The sequence below is a fragment of the Thunnus albacares genome, chromosome 19 (genome assembly GCF_914725855.1).
Source record: "Thunnus albacares chromosome 19, fThuAlb1.1, whole genome shotgun sequence".
NCBI classification, from domain to species: domain Eukaryota; kingdom Metazoa; phylum Chordata; class Actinopteri; order Scombriformes; family Scombridae; genus Thunnus; species Thunnus albacares.
This window is the reverse complement of record NC_058124.1, coordinates 5009761-5025957: the sequence shown is the minus strand read 5'-3', so window position 1 is coordinate 5025957 and position 16197 is coordinate 5009761. Positions and strand designations below refer to the sequence as shown.

The 16197-nt window shown below is 37.9% G+C and overlaps 2 protein-coding genes across 2 annotated transcripts; one reads left to right on the top strand and one right to left on the bottom strand.

The window, feature by feature from the left end:
* The first annotated feature begins 5786 nt into the window (after positions 1–5786).
* On the top strand, positions 5787–6838 carry nr0b2b (nuclear receptor subfamily 0, group B, member 2b). Its single transcript, XM_044336356.1, has 2 exons — positions 5787–6429; positions 6514–6838. Exons 1-2 carry the CDS (start codon positions 5892–5894, stop codon positions 6753–6755), a joined length of 780 nt encoding a protein of 259 aa, XP_044192291.1. The 5' UTR covers positions 5787–5891; the 3' UTR covers positions 6756–6838.
* Positions 6839–7328: 490 nt separating this feature from the next.
* On the bottom strand, positions 7329–15138 carry kdf1b (keratinocyte differentiation factor 1b). The gene is made up of 4 exons (XM_044336630.1): positions 14923–15138; positions 13081–14027; positions 11771–11857; positions 7329–9352 (listed from the first exon to the last, which is right to left on the bottom strand). The coding sequence occupies exons 2-4, from the start codon at positions 14006–14008 to the stop codon at positions 9258–9260; spliced, it is 1110 nt and encodes a 369-aa protein (XP_044192565.1). The 5' UTR covers positions 14009–14027; positions 14923–15138; the 3' UTR covers positions 7329–9257.
* Between the last annotated feature and the right edge of the window lie 1059 nt (positions 15139–16197).

Sequence of the window (16197 nt, the reverse complement as noted above, 5' to 3'; positions counted from 1 at the left end):
GACAAACAACCTCAGGTCCTTTTGCATGTACTGGATATGGTGGTGTCAGCTAATTAACAGTAACTGGGGAACATGGTGTCGCACATGGTGCAGATAATCAATAAGCCTCATCTGGCTTTTAAAATCATTGAGGTATAGATGACACACTTTCAACAAATGTAATCACAAAATATTAACTTAGGTTCATCTCTGTTAATGTTATGATAATGTTTTGAAATACTGTAATCATTTAAGCAATGAGTATCCTCATTGCAGATTTATACAATTCTCTGTGACCTTTAACCTCAAACAGTTCAAAGTCAGTGTGAGAACAGCTTATTATTCTGAATGCATGTTGATGACTCATGAGTTTGACATAACAGGTTTGTAATACAAACAGACAAACAGAGGTTTGTAATAAGTAAACACTTACAACAGGTTTATTGGGTCATGCTATAACTGTTAACCTGAAGTTAAAAAAGAATAAAATGAACAGTGGGTTCATCCAGGCATTTAAATTAATATTTGAGGTATTTTAAAATGGTGTCAACAACACAACCAATACACTGAAAAAAACCCCATTTATATTGGATAGATTTAGGCAATAGAGGACCAACGTCCAGACCCCTTTCCTCTGCTCCACTGCCATCTGTGACTCATTTTCCTGGGGATTTCTCCTCAGATTCTCAGTTAAATGGATATTTACAGTAAGCAAAGTGCAGAACAACTCCAACTCCCATGGGGCCTTTGGGAGCATAAAAACAAATCATTAATTTATCTTTGTTAAAATGATTACAGTCTCAAATACCACAGAAGTAAATATGCATTTAGCTTAGTCAGGAAGTACAGGTATGTATCAGTGTTTCAGAGAGTCCAATGAAAGAAACTTGGGTCTCTATGATAACATTTCTTAATTTATTAGCTTCAAAAATAAATTTGGCATTTAATTGGTGACATCTGAGTGAATACTTGGTCCTGTGAGTTTGGTTTGGCTGAGGCACCACAGGTTTAGATTGGCTCCACAAAATGGCATGATGATTAGAAAGACACTGGAACCAAAAGAACACTTTCTATAAATTTACAAAATTAAAACCATTGCTAAATTAAAGTAATTAAGAAAAGGAAACCTGCAGAGGTATGTATATACACAATAATAGGGCTATTAAAAAAAGAATAAAATGGCCATTTCAAAATTCATTCTACAGATGGGCTGGCACTGGGGTGTGAACCCTTAATTAATAACAGCTATCAACTGTGGTTTGTTTACTTCCAAAAACAATGACTGAATGATTTTTAAAGTAAATCATGACAACAAGCTGACAACTGCCAAAAAAGTGAAACAGATTTAGCTGGCTGAGTCTGATGCCTTTTGACTGAATATAATTTTGGGAAAATCAGAGCAGACCCAGTTTTGAAAAGACATCAATAGCAATCTATGTGTGAGCAACTTAGGTGAGCAACTCACAGCACAAAATAAAAAAGGCTGTATGTAGAAGAATTTTCACACTCAGGAAAGTTTCATCATCAGCCATATCTTTACGACATATAGACACTAAGTTGATTAGTTAAGCAGGGAGGTATAAAGCCAAGTGGGAATTTGTGTAACAGGAATCAATAATGCTTTGAAAGGAAACACCAAGAATATGATTGTGTTTAACTTTTATCTGATTCACAGTAGACAGAGATTATTCTCATTCAAGGGAAGACCACCTGCACCAGGATGGTCCTTTTCAGTACTGACTGACATTTGACTTGTACATTTCTTTGGGGAAAGTACACCCAATAGCCTTGGTTATTTAGTGCTCCTCATTTCCTGTTTGGATTCCCTTGTTTTATAGTCTAGGGTGAAGCCAACAAGTTCTCCAGATTCATCAACAAAACACATTGGCCCAAAGCGACACAGAGAGCGTTTTCTGATCTGATCACTGTATCAGCAGGATGACATCATTTGTCTGTGCCTTCCAAAACCATTACTAATCTCTGTTGAAATATAAATATGTTTTATGACGTGACAACGGTATGGTTAAGGTCCAGTTACATTCAGAAAAAGATTATGGTTTGTTAAGGTTAGGGAAACATTGTGGTTTGTGTTAAAATGACTACTTTCATAAGGTTAGGGGACCTTCTTTGTCATGGTTACAATAATAACCATGGGGTTAAGGTTTGGGGACGATCATGGTCATGGTTTTCAAAAACAATGTTGACTCATGGTTGGAAAAGGGAAAAGACCAGCGATGTCCTGTTTCAAAGTTAATGTTTTGTTGATCCATCCATCCACAACTTTCTTGTCACTCTAAAATAATGTCACCTGATTTGTCCTTTGCTCCCATCATAATTACTACAGCCACTAGAGGGCACTGTCACTTGAATTTAAATACAATTTATGTTGTTTATGGGCACTTGCATTAAGGACTGATCCTGTTGATTTTTTTAGTTGGACCTTCTAAATAAAACAGAGTTGCTAAGTGGAACAACAGGTCGGTGCTTCAGTATAGAGTCATAAATCTGGTAAACTCACAGAGAATGTTGTGGGCCCAAAACTTGAGGTTGGATTATGCTCAGTCACAACTAGATCATGTGATGTGTTGTCTGACCACTTCAGAAATTAAAAATGTTTATAGTAGTTCAGAGCAGCTACCGTACACTAGAAGGCGGAGTGAATTGCTGGCTGTCATAGAGAGGGGAAGGGGACTGGAGAGACGTGCTATTGTTTAACCCATGTGCCTCACTTTACAATACTATCAATACAGCATATTACCTAGTCAATTATTTTAACCAACTTCAGTTAAAGGGGGGATGTATGTGTGTGTCTGAGAGAGAGAGAGGGAGAAAGGAGTAATGTGATAATGTGACCTGCAGCCTTTATGAATTACATCTCTTTAGCTGTACACACACACACACACACACACACACACTAGTTTCTCCATACACACATATGCCACCCTTGGACATCTATATCAATACAAATACACCATTTTCAGATGAATAAATTTGCTACAATGTCCTCTAAAACTCGATAATGCATGAAATGCCCCTGGCATAGCAAAGCATAGAAAATTGCTCAAAACTACAATTTTGAAGCCAGAGCTTCAGTTTGAAAGACTTATAAAATAGAATGCATGAATTCATGCTATAATGGCCATGGGATCAAAAAACCCCAGTTTTTATGGGTTTACACTGGGCATTTTTTTCCCATTCGGACAAACAGTTCTGAGGAAGTATACTAGCCCCTTTACAATGGAAGGCATTGAATTATTCCTTTTTTCTGATTATATCTTTTCAGAAGGTGCACAGGGTTTATTTATTTAGCACAATTCCACTATAATAATAAACTTTTAGCTATGGGTTTTTGATTGACATTTATTGACAGTCTATGCCTATCCAGTATTGATGGCTCAGATTCAAGTTTCTTTTTTTCCAGGTTTCAATTGTGGCTCAAATTCTTTATGTTTAGGTGACATACAGACACCAGTATGTACTATCTATGACAATTCCTTATAATTATTAATCAGAACCTGCTGAATTGTGTGAAATTACTACAAACATATGAAATTGTTTAACCTGTCAAAAAAAGTTTTACATAAAGTAAAAAAAAAAAAGACAATTTACAAACCTGTCAAGAACTTGAAAATGAAATTCAGACTCTCACATTTATTCTCTGTCTCTTTCTAACCACCAGATCCGAACTGGAATTCTACAGCGAACCTTAAACCACCTGGATGTGGAAGCCATAAGGGCCATTTTTGAAGGATAATGTGCAAATTAAAGTAAATGTCAAGCAACCACAAAACACGTTTTTTAAAAAATTTTTACTTCACTTTGTCTCAATAATAAAAAATTATCACAGAAAGCAAAGATGAAGGCCAAATAGTAACCATCAAGTGCATATTTAAGGCCTTTTGCATGGATCACATTATAAAACGAGTTTTCAGTCAACTCACAAAGTTAACATTAATTAGCTAGCTAGCTACAAATCAAATCAAATCCAAATCTGCTGGCAACAATTGTCATTTCATCCTGCAAAATCATCTAAATCAAGAAATCATTGTATATCTATACATTTTGAGTGGTAAATTGGTCACAATCATCGATAAAGCCCACCTTTTTTCAACTGAAAACCCTGCACCCTGTGTCTTCCTGTCCGCTTCCTAACAGTGAGTAACAATCAGACACATTTTTCCATCCTCAACAAAAAATATGTTAAGAGAGATGAGTATGCTGATGTAGAAACAACAGTGGGTTTGATTTTATGTTGATTGGGTATAGCAGTCAATGTTTCACTCTTGTACTCCTTTTGCTTTTCCTGTATGGGAATGTACTGACGTTCAAATTATCATGTTACTTTATGTAAAAAACAGACATTATACTTTCCTATAAATTCTTCCTGTACATACACTGTATTATAAACAAAAAAGGTATTAATGACATTAACTTTATTATGTAACGTTAACAATGTCCTATTTGAAGACCCAAACATTACAGTCATAATACTGCATTTCACAAGATGATCTGAAACTAAATTAGCAACTAAAGGACGCAGCATGAACTACTGCAACGTGCATACTTTTCAAACATGGATGCTTTATGTCATGTCTTTATAACATGTGACACAGTCTCATTGCACTACTACACCTCTACCTTTCTATTTCTTATTTTTATTTTAATCTTCATGAGGAAGTAACGTTATATGTATAATGGCTGACCCACCAAAGATGCTATATCAGTACCCAGTGAAGTGTTCCACTGATAAAAGCTACTGATTTGTTCAGTGATACTGGTGATCCAGTTTAAAGGTTCACGGTGCGTTTGTACATCTACTGCAAACAGTTTGGCATATATGATAACATGACTCGCTAGCGGCAAGTGTAAAGATTAACCTATACACCATATGAACACTGAAAGAGGTTTTCCTTTCTGTAATCATTCCTCCTGCTCATACTGGCTAGTGAAAGATCCCCTTCAAATGAGCTCTCAATGTAAGTGATGGGGGGTAAAATCCACAATGTGTCCACACAGTCATTTTGTGCAGAGATGCATTTTAAAGTGTATCTGAAGCTTATATGAAGCTTCAGCAGTCTAAGTTAGTCATATCAACTTGGCCACATTTACTGTCTTTTTAGCATCAAATTCCCTCTTTGTGTTTCATCAGACAGTTTTTCCCTGTTGAGCTGCGATGGAAGTATAGTGACAAAAAGAGAGAGCACTAAAAAGACTGTAATGTTGAAAGATCAGTATCCTGAGCTGAAACAAACAAGGTCAGTGAAAGCAAAGGAACAGAAATGAGTGAAAGTTTCTTTAAAGTTATAATTTTTGAAGAGATCTAAGAACAAAGGCATGTAATATGTTTAAGATGCATATAAAAGAAACTATTTAATCAGTACACTCATTAAATAGAGACCGAATTGATAGAGAACTGATAGAGACCGAGTTTGTGGCAGTGAATTATATGACCCACAACTCACACAGTTGTAATCTTCAAAACCAATAAAAAAAATCGTTGTGTCCTTTCATGCACGTCCAAGGTGTAAGTGGGGCACAGGTCAGGTGGCAGCCTGTGCCTTTACCCTGTCAGTCCTTGGTAGACTGGTACAGACGGAGTTAATGACTGAGGTAAACATGATAAATGTCATTCACCCCGCCAGCTTCTGTATTTCTCTTCCCGGGGCAGCTGCTGGGTTTAACTAGCCTTATCGCCTCCACGTCGAGAGAAACCAGCTCCGTCTGTATGGGAGGTCCAGGGTCACTGTTTTTTCTCAATGCAGGGGCTTAAAAAAGGGTCAAGGTTTAACAAGTGACATCCTGGATAAATACGGCTGGAGCGTGCGTAGTAGTGTGACTCTTCATGCTTTCTGGAGCTAACTGGCTTATTGTTTCTTTGTTAACCCTTTTTGACAGATGCCTCATCCTCTACTATGTTTCCTCTGGAAGAGAAGATTACAAACAGCACTTGCTCAGGTTACAAGGATCAGCATCCGCACACCATCCTTTACAACATCTTGAGCTGCAGGGACAGTGGCTCCCTCAAAAACTTTAACACCACAATGCACAGTTGTCACTGTGAGCAGAGGAGGGCAGTTTACCTGAAGGACCCCCAGACTACCTGCCAAGTTGCCTCCAGCGTGCTGGTAAAAACTATTTGCTTCATGAGAAGTCTACCATCTTTTAGTCAGCTTCCATCAGGAGATCAGTCATCCTTGTTAAGACACTGCTGGGTTCCTCTTTTTGTTCTGGGGCTTGCCCAAGAAAAGATGGTGTTTGAAGTGACAGATGTGCCAAATTCAAGTATTCTTCGACAGATTCTGCTTGGAGCAGGACTCACTGAAAAGGAGGCTGAACAACCAACTCTTGCTGGAGTCCACAATTTGAGAACTTGCTTGCATCACCTGTGGAATCTGGATCTCAGTCCAAAGGAATACGCTTACCTGAAGGGTGCTATGTTGTTTAACCCAGGTAAAACATTTTGAATTTCAATACCCATGCTTATTAATTTATTGGACATGAGCTTAAACAGAACCTTTTCTTCATCTACTACAGCTGTCAAAGGTTTGAGTGCCTTGTTGTTCATAGAAGGCCTCCAACAGGAGGCTCAGAGAGCTCTCCAAGAAGTCATCCACCATCTGCACCCAGAGGACAGCGGTCGCCTCAGCCACATCCTCCTAGCAGCCTCCACCATTCAGACTGTGAGCCACAACTTGGTCACAGAGCTCTTCTTCAAGCCAGTTATTGGCAACACAAATATGTTACATTTGTTAACAGAGATGTTATTTTTACAATAAGATCCCCATGAGAAAGACTTTTATGAGTGTTGTAATATTGAGTTTTATACAGTGAAGCTATGTTGTTAAGAACATGAAATAAACCTAATATCCCCTTCAGCTTGATTAAGTCTTGATCAATGATTGATATTTCTATTGGAGGGGAAATTGAAGAAGCAGCATGACCTGATCTTAAAATCTTAAAATTGCAATTTTGGCTCCCTCATGTGGCCGTATGTGGCAAAGAACAGGCAAACAATATCTCTTTTGTTGTACTTTATTTATTGTTTTTACATTGAGATAACTTTTTAAAGATGGGTTACGGTATCTGCCAACACACTTTGCAGAAAATATAAATTACCATATATTTCCCCTGATGAAAGACCCAAGAATTGTACTTCGGTTTTTAGGAAACCTTCTGAGAAAGTATAATATGTGAATAAAAAATGATGTAATTATCAGACAATTCAACCAGTTCAATGACATGAGAAATACAGTTAGAGACACATTCATCACTTCCTAAATTGTCATGTTGCATTTTCTGCTTCTTGGTCCAAACCAGAACAGTTTCACACCATTTCATTATAACCACTCATAGTAACTCATAGTATTTACCTTAAGACAAAAAAGTAGTTCATTCATTGCATTAAATCAATGTACCGTATGTGGAACAAAGGGCAAAAGAGGATGGATCACAGGTAACAAGAGCAGGAAATAGGCGTAATCTGGACAGTTACATCATACATTTAGCTACCTGAGTATTAACTAACTACAATAGGGTCATATAAGCTAGTGCTGATAAAAAGGTCACATAACTGAATAAATTCAACTGAGTCAGCTGGCAAAATTCCCACCAGGAGCAAACACACCGAGCACTTTGGAAGGAAAACACACATTCACTTCATAAGTCGGCGTGTGACAACATCACTAATAAGTGATATTACATTATCTTACACTGCTAGTCTATAGGTACAATTAATCATCTTCAATAGCATATTTATATTTGAGATTTGAGTTACAGAGTAGCACACAGCCACAAACAGTATTCAAAATTCATCCAACACCTGGTAACTTCATGTTATGACAGCAATGATGATCTGCTTTTTCCACATTGTATGACACCTAAATCATAAGTCACAACAAAAAAAAGAAGTTTAACCAAAAAAAAAAAGAAATCTTAAATCCACTCCACTTACTAGCTTTTTTGGGGAGCTTTAAAGCTCATCTCATAGTCTTCCTCACCGGAAGAACACATACCATTGTAATTATTACAGTATATAAATTATGAAAATACTGTCTCATGAACAGCTACAATGTGGATACATACTAGAAATAGGCAAGTTTAATGGTCTCCCTGAAGAGAGGAGGCCTTATTTATGTGATTTAAGTAACACTGAAAACAAAATACACTTCATGTTTCATTTATCATTATACGATCATTTAAAGGCTATACATTTTAATTTTATATGAAAAAGTTATGTTATGTTTCACAACTGCAACATTATTGTTTTATAGGTCTAAGTGGGCTAAGCACTTGTAAATTGTATTCAATAAATCACATAACTAACCAACTTACTAACTATATTATAACACAGTATGTATGTATGTGTAATATACAATGTATGTGTATATGTATATTATAGTTATAACTGGTTTAGAAGATGTTACAACATATTGTCATTCCACTGAGGAAGGTTGTGAGATGCAGCTCAAAGTTCCAGAAAAAGCTAGTACATGGACCTCGAGTTAAGATTAATTTTTTTTGTTTTTTTGGTAAAACTTTGCAAGGACAAGTGAGAACTTGGTGGTTTTGCTACATTTAATGAAAAGTCCAACCAACCAAGTTCATCATTGCAGGTTTCAGAAACTCAATATAAAACTGCTCTTCTTCATTATTTTACACTATTGTCCTTTAGAGCAGTGCTATAACTCTTACATAAACTGGAAATCTGTCAAATTATCAAAACTATCAGAACATCATTTCTGATAACAAATCATAGATCACAAACTGCAAATGTGATAGTTGAAAACAGTTAAAAAATAAATCTTAATGATGATAAGATGAAGATGTGCCAAAAAACATGTTTTAAAATTCAAATGTCCTTGGCACAACAACAGAACAATAGTCTGACCATCAGAAACGAGTCAGGTTTCATGAAGATAACGTAGTTCTCCTTCAAGGACGAGGGGACGGTTAATCGTGATACAATATTTAAGAATCATCAAGAGCTACTGTTGATATCTGCTTGCAGGGCAAAGTCTCAGCCAAGCAATCCTTCAAATATACACATAATATTTATCAACCATAAATAAATCACACAGAGCCCTGAGTTCACTGGAGTCCTTCAGACAATGTGACTTTTTCACATTTTTTTTTTCCCATACCAAAGCCTTGGTTTGTACAAAGAGCTTGGCTAAACCAGAGACTCCTGTGCAAGTGGTGTCCCCTTTCAATGTCTCATTTGTGACCTTGTGGACACAACATGACAAATTCAAGCATAATTCACCAGCACGGAGCAGGAATCATGTTCTCACAGAAGTGCGAATTAGCGGGAAACCTGAAGAATTAGTCTCTGTGTGAGAAGGCAAGTAGGATGTTGGAGAACTAGAAGTGTGACCTATAGGAACAAAAAAGACATAGTAGTTAAACAGCATATTGTTATTAATCTGGAAAGGGGAATTACTCTTGCTCACTGCCTATTCACAGTGCAAAGCCAGTAGAATTGCTCACAGCTGTGAGATTTTGATTTAAAAACTGAGAGGTAATGGTATGTTAGACAGATGATTAATAAATAGGAGTGCATTCATAAAATGTCTTTCAGACTCACCACAAGCAGGAGTAAGTTCTTTTAAATGCCTCACAAACTGCACTTACTAACCATGCAATCTGTTAGACATGATCTTTAAGATTTTTATTTAATCAAACCCTGTTTTTGATTCTATTTATGGTCTGCATTTCTCAGCAATAGCCGTTCAATGCATTAACTTTATGTACATTCTGTAATTACCTCTCTGTATCATACTTTTCATAGTCTTGCCTCACAAGATTCAAATTGCCTTCACAGGAAATGATGCAGCATGTAATCTAGTGTTACTGTTTTTAATCTTATCTCACTGATATCAGTCTCACTGTTTACTGATCAAACTACAGCTGTATCAGAGCTGTATTAAGTTACTCCTAATAAAAACCCAACATTTCCTACTGCTGCTGCTTCACATTAAAAGTGATCAACACAGGGTGGCTTTTATTATGATGCAGTATCAAGAAGCAGAATGTTTTTATCATCAAGCACCCACAAAAAAAGACAATAATTTTGGACAATGGATCAGTTTTAAATATTGCAGTGAGTAATGGAACATGAAGGAGAAGCCATATTGGGACTTGTAGTATTACACTGTGCTTGCTGTTAGCACCAGCATGTAAGGTTGTCATCAAATCAACTAGGAGTGAAATCTTAAGGATTATAACTTATTACAATATTTAATAACCAGACAGATGCACATACCACCTTCTGAGAATTCATTCTAAATAAAACAGAGCAATATTTTTTTCTCATTAGAGAAACTAGAGAACAATTTTTTTCTCAGATTATTTCCATCTTCATTCACTGTCGAAAAAACACATGCACCACAGAGTCCTGTCTGTACAGGAGCATGTGCAACCTGCTCTACTGGACCTCTTGGCTGCAGCTCACTGATAAAACCTATTTACATATGAGTCTGTTACTGGTGCAGTACTGAGCACCGGTGCAGCCCTGAGCACCAGTGCACCAGGCTCAGTGTAAATTTTAACAGTAACTTTATGGAGGAAGTATCTGAAACTTAGTCTGCATATGAATATTCATCACCTCACTCACAAAGCCCTCTGTTGTTTGGCTTGTTTCCTGTACTAGATATGTTTGAAGCTTTTAATCTGAACAAATTACACCACCGTTTACGGGGACGAGGATCAAGACAAGGTACAGTTTCAGGATTCTTTGTGTAGTTAAAAAGGTGTAAACTAAGTTCCAAATGGCACCTGCCCAGAAAAAAAAAAACTGACTAAGAGAGACACTCCACAAGGTCAATTAAACTGCACTACACATGCTTGCTGCAGTGTAAATGTGGTCTGAGCGTCATTATATTAAACATCACTCTTACATGGCATTTCTGCTATTGTGTCTATCCTTCATAGATGCATTAGAAAATGTTGTGCAGTATAAACACAAAAGCAAACTGCACTATAACAACAGTAATCACACACCTGCACAGAGCCGCTGCTACCATGAAGGACAAAGAAGTACATTTTTTCTTGGGAATTTTTTTTAGTTTTAGCAACGTGAGTGTGTGGATTTTACACTCTGCTTTTTTAAAAATTACACATAAGGCAATTTTATAGGCCAGTTCCAGTATTTTAGACTCATTATATGTACATTTGGAACTTTTAGAACAACAAAATAAATATCCAAAGGACAGTGTGGAAAAGTCTTTTAAACTGCAATTAGGCTTTGATAATGCAAAATAAAATTTGCAGACAATTTAATTCAAATGTGAACTGAACAAATAAAAATATAAATAATTAATAATTAAAAACATGTAGAGGTGAGGGTGCACTGGAGGGGCTACAGCCTTGCACCTGCATCTCCTCTTTTACTTACAAAAACAGCATCTAATAACATTTGTAGAAACAAAAATGATATCAGCGTCCTCAAAATTCAGACTCAAGTCAGAAATAATCTGATGTTACAAGATGGAATAGAATTTATAAGAAATTTAAACTAGTGGTGGGCTGCATCTTATGAAAACAAAACTTTATAGTAAAACCAGTACTATTGTCAAATACATCCATGATACACTTTCCCTGTAATAACAGCCATGTGTAAACCAAAATAACTTCCTGTTATGGAAAACAAAACACACAACTTATTCAAGGTCAATGGAAGGGAAAAAAGTGAATGACACACTATTTCCATTAATAGCATGAGTAGGTGTTATGAATGTAACAGTATACTGTGTGTGTGATAACATACTAAAGTGGATTAAGACCGGTTTCTCACCTCCATTGTTCCTCCACATGTCCCTGGCACACTTGTCAGAGGATGTCAGTTCAGATATTTGGATGTTTGGATTTGATTTGTAGTCATCTTGAGGAAACAGAAAGCAAAAGTGATTCCCTTGATGGCAGAAAAGTAGTTTGGTGTTTCGGTGGATCTTATTTCTTTTTGACACTAACATTGTTTGGAGTTAAAGCTGGAGTGCAGAATTTACATATAAATGAACGTCCATTACATTCAGAGTCCACACAATGCTGATTAAGTCTCCGATCAGACAGAACACTTTTTGTAGGCTGCAAAATGCGAGGCGCACAGCACTGCCTTTTTTTGTGAAAGCCTACAACTTTAAAAAAGAGCAGCTTGCTGTCTTTTCTTTTTTTTTTTTTACTGTTGCTCGGCAACCACCAAATCACCTGTCCTTAGCCTAACTGTTATTTTGCTGTGAAGTAAACTCACAGATCTGTACCTTTTATTTTTTAGATAGTTATTGATCATGGTAACTGTGGTTGGTAAAGTCATATAGCTCCAGCTATCAAGCAACAGCCACCACTAGTTTGTCCTCCATGACTGCTGTCTCCACTTGTTGTCACCACCACAGAAGGCTCAATTGATTGGACAATGGGAAAAAATGCAAATGACGTTGGCCACTTTTCTGTTCTGAGTTGAAGTTTTTTCAACTTGAGGCGTTCAGCGCGCTCCTGCAAAAATGCGAGGCACATAGAGCGGCTCAGTGATGCAAAAGCAGCGAGCAAAAAGCTTCACTCTCATTAAAAACAATTTAAAAAGCTGCCCCAGGCTGCTGAAAGGGGCTCTGTCTGATCGGGGCCTAAGCCTATCACCACCAGGTAAATCTCTTTATTTCACAGTATACAGGAGTTTCTAAATCTGGTGTCTGTAGTGACATTCCCGTACACGTAGTGATGTGACCAACAATGATTGGTTTACCAGAAATGAAGGGCACCCATAGAGCATGTGCACCACAGACTTCCGCCAGCTGAGCCGGCTAACTTCCAGTGTAACTCTCCGCTAACATAACGGATAAAATTATGTAATCACGCGGCTCTTTTAGACGTTCTAAATGTTATCAGACCAAATGGATCAAATTCTGATAATGAAATGAGTCATTTCGCGGGGGTTGTGACGCTCAAAACAATTTATCAACCATTTCACAGCCAGAACAGGAGTGACGGGGACTGACTCACGCACATACTCATAGAACTGGAGTTACATCCTTGTAACTACTATTTACTCTCACTGCCAAAGGGGGGAGTTCCGCACTGCAGGTTTAAGAAGTGAAAAATAACAAAACTTACTGTTGTTGCTGAATGAGAAGGAATCGCTGTCCCTCATCGTCTCATTCCCGCTGTCTGACAGCGTCCTCTCCGTCCTGGGGGTGCGTGGCCTCTTCTTTGTACTCTTACGTGTGCTGATGCGGATGATGCCACGCACCAGCCGACACTCGGCTTCCTGCTCATCCATTTTGTGCTCCTCTGCCAGTGAGTTGATGAGCTGGTTGATGGCCTTGCTCTTCTTCAGAAACACAGAGTCTGAGGTGCACCTGGCCAACTCTTCAATCTGATATTCAGAGTAGAGCTCGAGCAGCTTCTTAGTAATCAGAGAGTCCACATTCTCCTCCCCGTCCTCCCAGTCGTCAAACCTCATAGACTCATGCAGGGACAGATGGCTGGGCTGCATTTGACCACCGTGCAGAGGCACATATGGAGATTTGCTTTCAACATCCAAATACTCTCTTGGACTGTCCACTTTGACTCCAGCGATGCGGACATCCCCTAGCCAGTCTGTGCTGTCCTCTTCTTTGTTGTCTCCTGGGTTCACAGCTCGGAGGCTCAGCTTCTCTGGTTCATCTGGGGAGCTCTCGTTTGGCGCCAGGCAGGGAGCGAGGACGGAAGGCTGGCAGACCCTGTAGAGGCCACAGGTCAGCACGCTGCAGATAAAGGTCCGACAGCTCCTTGGAGAAGCGCAGGGATTGCAGGTTTGTGATGCAGAGGGAGGGTCAGCTGAGCCAGGAATGAAGCCAATGGTCTCAGACTCCTTCCCATTTGCATCTTTCAGGTGAGCTTTGTGGACTGTTTTTGGCTCTGGGGTGTGTGGCCAGTCTTCAACTGGGTCCACACAGCGCTCCTCATACGATGACCTCTGGCTGCTGCTCCGGCTGGGTCCATACCTGTTGTTGCCAGGCCCTGAGCTGTGTCTCAGACTGCCAGTGCTGCCGGCAGACATGACTTAGTGGCTCCAAGGTCTGGACGGGCATGAGAGAAAATGAGGTGAATTGAGGTGGAACCAAATGGTAAGACAGTGTTAACATGGAATCACTAAACAACATACTTTTTATCAATGCAATCAAAAAGCAAAACCTAAAAGCATTTGAAGCCACCTGAGGGCATCTCTCTTCAAAACAAATGTGAAACTACTATCCCCAGGTGGCAGGTAAAGTAACCCAACTGGTTCTGTTGAGGATATGTAAGCACACAGTCCTACACAATTAACTATAGACATATCAGATTACTGCATGATGTCATGGAGATTTCTAAAATTGAACTGAAAATGTATAATCGGGAGATACTCATTACAAGACAAAAACATAAATACAAAACGGTTTAAAAAAAAAATCAATCCATTCATCCACAACTGCTGCATGGTTGGGTATGGCTAGCAAAATGTCATCATCAAAACGGATTCAGTGAATTTGCTTTTAGCTGTTATTTTCAGCCACAATCACTAAGAAGCTGTGTAAAACATTTTATTAAAGTATACAAGCGTTACTTGTGGGTTGCATGAGTGATAATATGATTTAAAGACATATTAGTAATCTTTGGTTATGTTTCTGAAATCATAAACAGCCAGATTCTCAAATCGTGTCTGGCGCTCAGTGCCATGACAGCATGTATTGGGTTGTTTACAGTAGTCAGACGTTAGCTACTAAACAAACTAGTGAAATACTTTAAATATTATCCAGCTGTTTTTTCCCCACATTTAACCACTAACATTAACAACATGTTCACGCTTGCCATTTGACACATTAGGCCACGATCCCTTTCGTGTATTAAAATTATTTTCACTTTCATGGCGGCTTGTCATTGCTGTTCTTTTCCTCCATTAGAGGACTAACGAATTTCTCCCTAAACATTACTTACAGTGTTACACGGCGCGTCCACCAACTGACTCCCAAATCAAAGCTGTCCTCTCCACCCGACATGAAACATTTCCGTTTTTAATCCATTTTGAACATTCCCTCGAACAACTACGCTCCAAAACGCCAGTTTCAGTAAAGTTTTCAACTCGATCCGTGTACCTGGGCGTCAAGGTGGAGGAGGCGTACCAGGTGGACTGGACGTCCGGTGATGACGTGCAAAAATAAAACGCAGCTTACCACTGTGTTTCTCTCAGAATGACCTGTGTGGAATAACATTACAGTACAGTGATAATAACACACCATAAAGGTATTTAAATCACGTAGCAATTAGTCAAGAAGGAAACCATACATTTTCATAGGCTACTGAAATCAAATACAACATTTTTAGTTCCAAAAAGCCCAATCACTGTTTTGATGGACTGATACATCACAAAAAACAACAACAAAAAGACAAAACCCCCCAAAACAAAACAGGTTAATTAATTATAAATAACAAAAGAGATGCAAGCAACTGATTTTAAGGTAAAATAGACGCAATTCATCCTAAAAATCTCAGACTTTGCTTGTATTTCCTACTTTGAATGAGTAAACTTGGATTCTTCAAACAGCAAGACAATACTAATAACTTTATTTATACAGCACCTTTAATACAAACATGGAGCCCAAAGTGCTTCACACAGCAGGATTAAAACAACACAGACAAATGAATAAAGTAAATAAATAAAATAAAAGCAAAATAGACAAAATTTTAAAAGACTGAACTTAAAAGACAACAATAAAACAATAAAGTGTTGAAAGCAGATAAATAAAAGTCAATAAAATAAATATAATAAACATCAGGGATAAAATTATATAAAACCAATGATTGAAACTTATAAACTAAAGCTAAAGCTAAAGCTATAACATTACTCCAAATCAAAATTGAAAACCAGATTAAAATATAGGTCTTTAATGTACTTTTAAACACAGAGAGAGCACAGAAGACTCTCACCGGTACTTTTATGGGACACATAAGGAACATTTAATAGAGAAGTGGTGATCTGGCTGGAACATAAAATGAAAGAAGATCTCTGATGATGAGGAGGGGCAAGGTTATCTAAAGCTTCATAAACAAGCGGAAGGACATAAGTGCCAGAGCAGTGCCTTAAGCAGTGTGGTGATGTGATCCATCTTTGTTTTAAATAATTTATTGATGAACTTAAATATAAATTATTTCCGGCCATGTTGTTTGGTAATGACGTTAGCTTGACAACCTGCCTCAAATTTACCGGAAGTT

Excerpts from the sequence above, each read along its gene's own strand:
- kdf1b (XM_044336630.1), bottom strand. The coding sequence starts at position 14,008 with ATGTCTGCCGGCAGCACTGGCAGTCTGAGACACAGCTCAGGGCCTGGC. Across the intron at positions 11,858-13,080 it reads CTTCTCATTCAGCAACAACA|ATGACTACAAATCAAATCCA; the intron begins GTAAGTTTTGTT and ends TGTTTCCTCAAG. Across the intron at positions 9,353-11,770 it reads CATGTGGAGGAACAATGGAG|GTCACACTTCTAGTTCTCCA; the intron begins GTGAGAAACCGG and ends TTGTTCCTATAG.
- nr0b2b (XM_044336356.1), top strand. The coding sequence starts at position 5,892 with ATGTTTCCTCTGGAAGAGAAGATTACAAACAGCACTTGCTCAGGTTAC. Across the intron at positions 6,430-6,513 it reads TGCTATGTTGTTTAACCCAG|CTGTCAAAGGTTTGAGTGCC; the intron begins GTAAAACATTTT and ends CATCTACTACAG.